At 41.9% G+C, this 11,612-nt stretch overlaps 1 protein-coding gene across 1 annotated transcript; it reads right to left on the reverse strand.

The window, feature by feature from the left end:
* Positions 1-511: 511 nt before the first annotated feature.
* On the reverse strand, positions 512-1,129 carry LOC138868271 (uncharacterized mitochondrial protein AtMg00860-like). The gene has a single exon (XM_070145812.1). It carries the CDS (start codon positions 1,127-1,129, stop codon positions 512-514), a length of 618 nt encoding a protein of 205 aa, XP_070001913.1.
* Between the last annotated feature and the right edge of the window lie 10,483 nt (positions 1,130-11,612).

The raw sequence follows: 11,612 nt of genomic DNA on the forward strand, positions 1-11,612 counted from the left end.
ACTGATTTCCAATCCACAATTTCCCTTGAAACCTTAGCAAACCAGATTACAATGATACATTAGTCACTGCTTCTGAGTCAATACTCAATTGTGGGATTATGTTTTGGGCTTCTTTATCCCCTGTATAGCTGTTTATTACCTCTTGCACCTATTTGGGTTGGATCACAGTGAGACCCAAACATGAAACTTCTTTTTCTTGATTAACTCTTGAAATTTCCTCTTCCCTTCGAGACAATGCATCAGCTACAATGTTCTCTTTTCCCCGCCGATAACGTATTTCATAACTGAGGTTCATCAGTTTTGTTACTCCTTTATGTTGTAAATAGGTGGTGATACGTTGATCTCTGAGGAATTTAAGACTAAAGTGGTCTGTTCGAATGATGAAGTGATTGGTTAGAGGTAATGCCTCCATTTTTCAACAGCCAGTAGAAGGGCAATCAATTCCTTCTCATAGGTGGATAACCCAAAATGCTTTTGACTTAAAGCTTGACTCATATATGCAATGGGACTGTTATTTTTGGGAAAGCATAGCCCCAACTCCCCACCCACTAGCATCGACTTCAACCACAAAGGGTAACTTGAAATCTGGTAAGGCCAAGACAGGTGCTCGACTCATGGTTTCTTTCAGAGCATCAAAGACTATTGTTGCTTCTATACTCCATATAAAACCTCCCTTTTTGAGTAATGATGTTAAGGGCTTACAAATAATTGCATAGCTTTGGATAAATCGACGGTAATATCCAGTAAGCCCAAGGAATCCACGCAGACTCTTAATAGAACTTGGCTTGGGCCAATTTACCATGGCCTCAACTTTATCCCTATTAGTGCTTACCCCATCACCGATGATCACATGGCCCAAGTACTCCACTTGTTCTTGAGCAAAGCTACATTTAGAACGCTTGGCATATAACCGATGCTCAGTCAGTAATTTGAAAACCAATTTCAAATGCTCTAAGTGTTCCAATAATGAAGCACTATAAACCAATATATCATAAAAAACTAATACAAACTTCCTTAAATGGGGGCCAAAAATCTGATGCATTAGGGCTTGAAATGTTGTCGGAGCATTTGTTAATCCGAACGGCATCACCGTAAATTCCCACAATCCATGTTGAGTTTTGAAAGCCATTTTATGTTCATGGCTGTCACACCTCCTTTTTCCGCACCCGATGGGGCGCAAGGGGAGTTTTTTCCAATTAAAGGACAATCGAAACGGGATTCATTTATTTATTTCAGAGTCGCCACTTGGGAGATTTAGGGTGTCCCAAGTCACCAATTTTAATCCCGAATCGAGGAAAATAATGACTCTATATTATAGTCTGCGTACCAGAAATCCGGATAAGGAATTCTGTTAACCCGGGAGAAGGTGTTAGGCATTCCCGAGTTCCGTGGTTCTAGCACGGTCGCTCAACTGTTATATTCGGCTTGATTATCTGATTTTATACAAGTGTGAACTTATGTGCAAAATTTAACTTTTAACCGCTTTTATCATTTACTGTTTTTATCAAGAATTGCAACGTTGTGAAAATGTATCTCGAACCGCGTTACAATCAATGTACCCGTGGTCGTCGACACACTTTGACTCCGTTGAGATTTGGATTTGGGTCACATCAATGTGCACCCGAGTTTAAGGAAATTAAATTATTAAAGGCGCGCCTAAAGCGACTAGCGTATTTATTTTGGGTAGGACCGTGGAATTTTACTAAACGGTCCATCCCGAAGCCTAAACAATTTTTAAAGCAATATTTATTGAGGGCCCCGCAATTTGTATTTTTATTTGGCGAGGCTCACCTCGTTCTTTATTTCTAATGAATTTGCAACGTCATGGACATGCATCTCGAACCACGTCACAGTCAATGTACCCGTGATTAGAGAGGCATTTCGAATCCGTCGAGATTTGGATTTGGGTCACATAAATGTGCACCCGAGTTTAAGAAGGTAAAGTTTATTAAAGCGTATCCTAAAGAGACTAACGTGTTGTCATTTTAGGAAGGTTGTGAGATTTGCTAAACAACCCGTCCGGGAAACTAAATGCTTCAATGATTTACATTTAACAAGGGCCCCGCATCTGCGTGTTTTGTTTATTTTCATCGAGGCTCATCTCGTTCTTATTTTAAAAGGATATCCTATAGCAACTACGTTTCTTGTCGTGTTCGTCTCTATCAATTGAAAACGGTAGACAGTCCTAATTAATTACATGATTGCGAGTTTACTTATAACAGGATTTAAAATGCTTTTACAGAATAATAAAATGTGACTGCGATTATGGATAACTAGCCGAAAATTATGGGCCCAAACCTAGCTCATGCGAGATGGCCAGACTTAGGCCCCCTTTTTCGATATGGGCCTAACTGATTTGTTTCGATTTGGGCTCGGCCTTCATGAGATTGAGGCCTAGGACTGATTCTTTGTTCTGTGAAATGAGTTTATCAATTTATATGGGACAATCTGGCAAAAGGAGAAAGAATTTTAACTAAAGTGGATAGTTTTCCTATTTGGCTTACATTAGAGAATATATTACACCCTCAGACTAAGTCTAAAGGTACAACTTATTACACTGGGAATGTTTTTTTTCACCTAACAGCACACATACATGACTAGCATGCATTAACCAGTCGTGGCAAGAAGGGAGGGGTCGTTTGGGCAGTGACGACGGACTGTTTGGCGGAGCTGGAGCTAAGGCGTGGCTGGAAGGGGGTTGCGACTGGTTTCCGTGAGGGGGCTGTTTAGGCAGTGGTTGACGGGGAGGGCTCCTAAGTTTTTTGCTAGGGTTTTGTGGTGAGGAAGAAGGCGATGGGGGGAGCTGGTAGCGACGTGGAGATGAGACGATAAGGCTGGACGATGCAGACGGTGTAGTAGTACGACTGGTTTTGGAAGAGTGACGACGAGCAATGGCGGGTGCGTGAGGGCTGCCGGTGGTTTTGGACGCGAGGGTTTTGGGGTCTGTTTGGTGCGACAGTGGGGGTGCCGGCGTTAATGGAGGTGGGAGTTTGGTGATGTTGGTGATGGAGTTGTTGAGGGAGCTGGGGAAGGTGACGGGGTGGTCCTTTGGTGGTGGTTTGGGCCGTGGTTGACGATGGCTGTTGGGTTCCGACGTGAGGGAGTGGAGGTTATGGCATCGTGGGTGTTCGTCAAGCTGGTGGAGGAGGGTGGTTTGGGTAGTGTAGATGGCGTGGAGGTTGGGGTCCCTGGTTTTTTCATGGAGCAGTAGGGTTTTTCATTGCTTCTCCTTTCAAAGAGAAAGAAGATGATGCACAGTAACCCCTTTTCAAAAAAATTCCAAAGTCCCCTTGTCAAATCTGTTTGTCCGTGTTTTGTAATGTTTTGCCAAGAAAAATGAGCCCCACGCGTGGTGGGGTTCAAGGTTTATGTCCCCCACGCGTGGTGGTGTTCCCCATGTGTCCTGGACACGGTTTATTATGGGTTATGTGCGAAATTAGGCCTAAAACCGGGTAGTTTGAACCCGAATATTATTCTTTTGCCCGGACCCGAGAAATAGGAACACGTTGCTTAACTAGTCATATGAAATCAAAATAACTACCAAAAATAAGACTAGTATTTAAACAAAACTATATCTTTTTTAAAAAAAAATATTTTTCAAGATTTAAAATAGCTACAAAATATTAATAACTATTTTTTTGTAATTTTCGTTTTTAATAAAGACAAAAATATGAAGTAATATATATTTTTTGTATTTTTCAAAATTATAATGACTGCAAACATTAATAGAACTATATATTTTGTAATTTTCGATTTTATATAAAGTACCAAAATAAAGTACAATTTTTGTATTTTTCCCACGTTTATGAGAAATGCATAAACTAAAATTTATATATGTATTTTTTGTGATTTTTTCTTTTTGCAACGAAATAAAGTAAAAATAGTTAAAATGGCTATATTAGACCCAATTTCACATATTCACGCTAAAAATGTGAAAATTCTCGGGGAGGGTCAAAAATCACGTGCTTACAGCTGCCCCTCTTTGACTGGAAACACGAAGAGTTTTCCGACAAAGAACGACTAGACGTGTTTTTGACCCGACCATTACTTGGACGGACTACACTTAAGGAAAGGGAGGGAATGTGACCGAGCCCTGGTATCTGAGCTGCCTACATATCCTTGGTTTTACAGGAATCAGGCCACGTGTAGTTCGGATATGAGAGAGATGGTAGAGGGTACCGAGGTGGAGAGCCGATCGAGGTGCCGTTCCGTTGAGGTTCCGGTCCGCGGTCCTGTCATTACAACAAAAATGAAAACTGAAAAAGACTAACTAAGCCTATCAGCTACTAGTTACAAGGATTCCTATCTCTTAAGTCTTCTGAAACTTGGTCTTGAGTCTTGAATGGTGCTTCATACAGACTTTGGATTTGAACCTTGATACTTGCTAGTTGTAGGCGCTAGTTCTTGAGCAGATCACATTTGTTCTCCACATCTGTGCTTCAGATTCATTCATTTTTTCTTTTTCTTTTTTTTTTCTTTTTGTTGTGTCCAGCTTTTGTCGACCATCTCAGATGTTGACTCGCATTCTTGGGGCGAGATTCTTGTTGCTTCCCTCTTGGATTGAGTGTTGGGGATTTTTGTTGTGGCTTTCTGTCTTCCAATGGGTTACGGCATGACTTTGAACGATGTCCCGCTGTTCTACAGGTGGACCCCTAACTTCTTCAATCTTTGACATACAACAACCTCCGCTCTACAGTCAGTCTCCTGACAAACAAAACATCAACACAAATGAAATTTCCTAACCCAGTTTGCACTAGGAAGGTTTGTGAGTCGTTAGCAAAATCGTAGCCCACTGATACTACTGATGCAGTACTGAGAGTGAACTAAACACTAGACTAGGATGTATTCCCTTGTTATACAGGTGGGCGCCTAACTTCAACACTTGAAATGAAAAAGACTAAAATGTATTCCTCTCGTTATACAGGTGGGCGCCTGGTTTTAGGAAAATGACTCCTTTTTTTCAAACGTTTTTTTTTTTTTTTTCTTCTTTTCCCCTTTTTTTTTTGGTATCTTAGGAGAAAGATTCATCAGACTAAGATTTTGATCCTAGGAGAAGGTTCATCAGACTAGGTTTTTCTTTTTGGTATCTTAGGAGAAAGATTCATCAGACTAAGATTTTGATCCTAGGAGAAGGTTCGTCAGACTAGGTCTCTATCTTAGGAGAAAAATTCGTCAGACTAAGATTTGGATCCTAGGAGAAGGTTCATCAGACTAGGTCTTTTCTTTTTGGTATCTTAGGAGAAAGATTCATCAGACTAAGATTTTGATCCTAGGAGAAGGTTCGTCAGACTAGGTCTCTATCTTAGGAGAAAAATTCGTCAGACTAAGATTTGGATCCTAGGAGAAGGTTCATCAGACTAGGTCTTTTCTTTTTGGTATCTTAGGAGAAAGATTCATCAGACTAAGATTTTGATCCTAGGAGAAGGTTCGTCAGACTAGGTCTCTATCTTAGGAGAAAAATTCGTCAGACTAAGATTTTGATCCTAGGAGAAGGTTCATCAGACTAGGTCTCTATCTTAGGAGAAAAATTCGTCAGACTAAGATTTGGATCCTAGGAGAAGGTTCATCAGACTAGGTCTTTTCTTTTTGGTATCTTAGGAGAAAGATTCATCAGACTAAGATTTTGATCCTAGGAGAAGGTTCGTCAGACTAGGTCTCTATCTTAGGAGAAAAATTCGTCAGACTACGATTTTGATCCTAGGAGAAGGTTCATCAGACTAGGTCTTGTTGTTTTTTTTTTTCTTCAAAAACAACTTAGGAGGAAATGCATCTCCTATGGGTAAAACTTAACTTTGAGGAAGTGCATCTCCTGTGGGTACAATAAACTTAGGAAGTGCGTCTCCCATGGGTACAATAAACTTAGGAAGTGCGTCTCCTATTGGGGATAACTATTTTTAGGAAGTGCATCTCCTACTGGGTGAAACTATTCTTAGGAAGTGCGTCTCCTATTGGTGACGCTGAACTTAGGAAGTGCGTCTCCTATTGGTGAAGCTGAACTTAGGAAGTGCGTCTCTTACTGGTAAAACTTATCTTAGGAAGTGCGTATCCTATTGGCAAAACTTATCTTAGGAAGGAAATGTATGCCTCTGTTATCTGGGCGGGCTCCCAATTTCAACACCTAAAAGTAAAAAGACTAAATGTATGCCTCTGTTATTATGGGCGGGCTCCCAACTTCAAAACTTGAAAAAAAACTGAAACCAACATATCCTATTTGAGGGCGGATGAACCCAACATATCCTATTTGAGGGCGGATGAACCCGACATATCCTATTTGAGGGCGGATGAACCCATTTGAGGGCGGATGAACCCGACATATCCTATTTGAGGGCGGATGAACCCGACATATCCTATTTGAGGGCGGATGAACCCGACATATCCTATTTGAGGGCGGATGAACCCGACGTATCCTATTTGAGGGCGGATGACCCGACATATCCTATTAGAGGGCGGATGAACCCGACATATCCTATTTGAGGGCGGATGAACCCAACATATCCTATTTGAGGGCGGATGAACCCAACATATCCTATTTGAGGGCGAATGAACCCGACATATCCTATTTGAGGGCGGATGAACCCGACATATCCTTAAGACTTGAAAATGTCTTATCTGGAAAACTTGGTGGGGATTATTTACTTACCTGTTGGGGGGGGGGGTAAAATGTTATCAGCTGGGGGTACCTGACTTCCAGAAAATTTTCTAAATGGAAGGAAAATTTTCTGCCCCAGTTTGATAATATCCCTTGTGGCATGCAGTTCTGGCATCAATGCCATTTCCGTTACCTGCGTCAAATCAAACAAAATTTTGTTAGTTTAAAACGCGGTGGTTGGTTGTGATACTCCTACTAGGATGGCTTTCCACTTCTCCTTCCTTTCTCTGTGCTCCACAACTTGTTGGGGATGATATTGTGTGCTGGGGATAATCCCTTCCTGCTGGGGATATCCCTCTTCTTTTGTGGCATAGCTCGGAAACTGGCATTTTCCCGACCTTTTAGTCTAGTATGGATTTCGACAAATCATGCACACTGCTTTCCTTGCTTTGTTCATGGGCCTTGGCCTTGAGGTTTATAACTTTTGGTAAAGGCAATGGTATCCCTCTTGACACTTGTCAATCTTTTTGTCAACTCCCTTTTGGGGATATCTTTTGACACTGGCCTCGCGCTTGTTCCTTGACGATTATACCATTTGGATGCACTAGTCAGATCTCATCTGGCATAATTGGAAAGCTGATGGCATATTTTGAAGTCAATTCACACTTGTTCTGACCAGACAGACTCTATTGGGGATTTTTCTATGAAAGGAAAAAGATAAAAAGGAACAGAATAAAAAGACCAAGGGAAATACGACTCTTTAACAAAAGAAACTATAAATAAAACCTATCAAATGCAGATACCGACTCTAATGGCCATGACATGCGCATGTGGCCTATCCTTTACCGTCAATCATCTTTCAAGATCTTCAATTGGCGATTCCCCATCGGATTCTTAATCTTATTCGACTTGTAGTGCCCGAAGGGTTTTCACTATCAAGTCTCTCTCATTTTTGTTCTTCTCTCAGCTTTCATCGCCTTATGGTGCCTGTGAAGGTTTTTACCGATAAGACTATCTCATTTGTATCAACTTCCAGCTTGGGGATTTGGAGTGCTGCCGGTATGACTCTTTCTGTTGGAGATTAGAGTCCTTTCTGCTGTGGAACAGAGTGTTATGTTCGCTGGTAAGACTCTTCATTTGTCTGACTTGGCATCTTTTTAAGACTGATCAGAAGGTCTTTCTTTGGACCGTAATGTGGGTTTTGGGTAGGCTAGAAAGAAAGGGTATAAAAGGCTCAAAAATACATTAATTCTGGGTTATTAGTTACAACCTTCGAAATTAGATTTATTTACAACAAACGCAACCTTTGCCCCAGTTTCTTGCTTGGGGATATTTTAATTGATTTTTTTTTTCATATTTCAAAACTATGACCGAGCCGTGAAGCGCCTACGTATCCTCTTTGAGGAATCAGGTCAAACGTAGTTCCCAATTCCTCTTTTTTCTTGTGACTTTCTTTTCACTCATTCTTATCTTTGTTTTCTTTTTCTTTTGCCTTTTTCTTTTCTCATTTCTCCTTTCTTTTGTCGTTTTTTTTTTCTTTTATTCTTCTTTTCCGTTTTGTTGTTTTCTTTTCTTTATTTTCTCTTACCTGCCATGCTTGCGTATTCTAATCGCTGCTACTAATTCCGAACGAGGGGTATGAAAGAAAATAAATAAGGCTCAAAAGGGGTAACGAAGGATAAAGTGTTTGGGTAGCAGAACAAAATGCCTTCGTCATTCCAGTCTTCAAAACATGCCAAGTGCAGACAACACAATTTAAACTTGTAGTCTCTTCTGATGGTGCTGGACTTGACAATTATGTTAAACGTTTTATTTTTCCTTTGTCATTTCTAAAGCACCGTCGGGCGACACTCTCATTATCATGACCGACCCTCATGCCAATTTGGCGAATCTTGCTTTGAACAGTTTCCTTTGTGCTTAACTTGCCCCAGTTCCACATGACTCGGGCTCTGAATAATCTCAAACCGTTCTTATTTCCTTTAAATGGTCTGATCACCTTTTCGGGGTTTTATGATTAACTTTAAATGCTAGGCCCAAACTGTGCACGCATGTCATGTCACTAGAATCGGCGTTGAATAAAAATGATAAAATGACTAAACAGAAAGATGACTGGGAATAATCCAAGACTGAATTTTTTGCATTGGACTGAACAAATGGTTTTAAAAACAAAGCAAACCGGAATAAAATCCTAAACAACTTGGACAAAACTTAAACAAACCGCTATGACAAAACGGAAAGATAAGCGGAAAGATATTGACACAAAACAAATCCGAATTACAATCCTAATAATCCGAACAACGGAAATGACAACAAAATAGACCATCAAAGATCCTCTCCGGTTGACCCAAAATGGAGTGTCTTTCCAACTATCCAAGCACGGCATCTCCGGCTGACCCAAAATGGAGTATCTTCCAACTGCAAAGCATGACATTTTAGCCATTGAGCTCTATATCAACATTGCCAAGACCATCCCCAACTTCAGTATTATCAACATCAATCAACAAGTTCTCAAGATGATTCGCCTGCTCCCTGTCACTGTCGTCGATCACAATTGCCCCTTCCTGAATCATTCTTTCGATTTCCTTTTTCAAAGAACGACAGTCTTCAATGCTATGTCCTTGGACATTAGAGTGGTACATGCATCGTACAGCAGGATTGAACCCTTTTGCATATGGATCTGGAGTATAGCCAAGGAGCGGCTCAATCAGTCCTGAAAGCTTTAGCTTTTCAAACAAACTTGCGTAGGACTCCCCAATTGGCGTGAAATTGTTTCCTTGCCTTTGTTTTCCCCCATGCCCCTGTTTTCTAGGGTCGTTGGGTGTTTGGAAACGATGTGAAGGCAAGAATGCATTATGTGGTGTTGGCTCTCGCCAGTGGGGGTGACCTGATGGTTGACCCTGCGACCGGACCTTGTTTGGAGGATAATATTGAGGCGGATTATATGGAGCTCGGGGGCAGGCTTGGGCATGATAGGCTGAAAAGAGTGGCTCTGATGGTGGGTAGTAGGGTTGTGGAAGGTTGTATGGAGTGCGTGGATAATTTGGATGACTGGGTTTGGGCTGGTAGTGAGAGGAAGGACCTCTGAATTTGGACCTAGTACCTGCTTCGACTGATGCGACCTCGCGCGCACCTCCCGTGCCGCTCTGAATAGCCTGGGTCGTTGCCTTGAGCGCTGAGTAATTTAGGATCTTGTTAGACCTTAGGCCCTCCTCTATCATGACCCCTATCTTTACCACTTCATTGAAGGATTTCCCAACCGTTGTCACCAAGTGACCAAAGTAGGTTGGATCCAATGTTTGCAAGAAGTAGTCCACCATTTCTCCCTCTCTCATGGGAGGATCAACTCTGGCCGCTTGCTCTCTCCAGCGGAACCCAAACTCACGAAAACTTTCCCCAGGCTTCTTTCCAGTCCTCAGCAATGTGAGACGGTCAGGGACTATCTCGAGATTGTATTGAAAATGACCTGCGAAAGCCTGCGCCAGATCATCCCAAGTATACCATCTGCTGGAATCCTGCCTGGTATACCATTCTAGTGCCGATCCACTCAGACTTTGGCCGAAATAAGCTATCAGCAACTCATCTTTGCCACCTGCCCCTCTCATTCTGCTACAGAATCCCCGCAAATGCGCCATGGGATCACCGTGCCCTTCATATAAATCAAATTTAGGCATCTTGAACCCGGCCGGGAGTTGGACGTCCGAGAAAGGGCATAGATCCTTGTAGGCCACACTGACCTGGTTGCCCAAACCGTGCAGGCTCCTGAAGGACTGCTCCAGGCTTTTGAACTTTCTCAACACCTCATCCTGTTCAGGGGCTTTAACCGGTTTTTCGATCTCTGTCGGTACCTCCAAGTGTGGATTGTAAGCATGTGGTTCGGGGGCATGGAATGCAGGCTCAGGGGGATAGTATTGCGTATCGTGAGCCTGAAACAATAGCTCACTGGTCGTTCTGTACAAGGGGGCTGATGTGGGTCCCACAAAAGTGGGAATATCGGGTGTGGGGAGAGGTTGATGGGGTGGTGGAGCCTGGGAATCATGAGGGCTTCTTTCTTGATGGTAACGGGGATTTGGGAGGCTTGTTGAAGGGCCGGAGTGAGGGTATTCCGGCATGTGCCCCAATGGCTCAGGGCTCTTTTGTGCTTTGGCTAGAGCTAGCTGCATTGCATTCATATCTAGTCCCATCCTTTCTATCTTTCCCATCGCTTCCTTTAACAACTGGCTCATCGGCCTTTCTTCCTCGGTACTATTCTCTGAAGTAGTCATGCTTGTTGTTATCGGTCCTTTGGATCTAGTTTGGTAAGGGTGTGTTGCCAGAATTCTTTAACAACTAACTGTTTGAGATTCGGAAAACAACAAACTTGTTAGCGTTTAGAGTGTAACAGATTTGATAACAACACATTGAGGATGCAATGCCCCTAGGCAGTTAACAGTTTCTAACATGCTTTGCTTCAAACAACATGCGTCATCCCGGCTTGCTTATTTGCCCCTTTGAAGTACTTTGGGAACCCCTGTATTTTATTCTATTCGTATTTTCTTTTTCTTTATTACTGGCAGTCGAATCTTATGGAGATTGCCTACGTATCATGACCCCGCATGAATCAGACCTTGCGTAGTTCGGACCAATAAAAGATAAACAATAATGAACATTTTTTCTTTTCACTTTTCATATTAAAACAAACTGGGTTTCAAAGGTTTAAAGATGACCTACCAACTTGAAAATCAAACAACCCGCCTATTTTAATCAAAAGGTTTACAAACTTCAAAAACAAATGGCCAACTTCCTTCTTCCATTTGCTAATTTTAACCAAATGGTTGTTTTTGCAAACGTGGCCCTTTCCAACTCTCACATGAATTTTGAGGCCGGGGAGGATTATTTTGACACTTTACAAACTTGTCCATTCTTTTACGAAAATAACCTTTCGACAACTGAAAGATACTCTAAGGCTATTTCGGCAAGAACGGTTTAAGACGCGGCCGAAGTTGACTCGGCTTATTATGACAAAATTCAAACGGTATTCACCTGA

The sequence above is a fragment of the Nicotiana sylvestris genome, chromosome 5, assembly GCF_000393655.2.
Source record: "Nicotiana sylvestris chromosome 5, ASM39365v2, whole genome shotgun sequence".
NCBI classification, from domain to species: domain Eukaryota; kingdom Viridiplantae; phylum Streptophyta; class Magnoliopsida; order Solanales; family Solanaceae; genus Nicotiana; species Nicotiana sylvestris.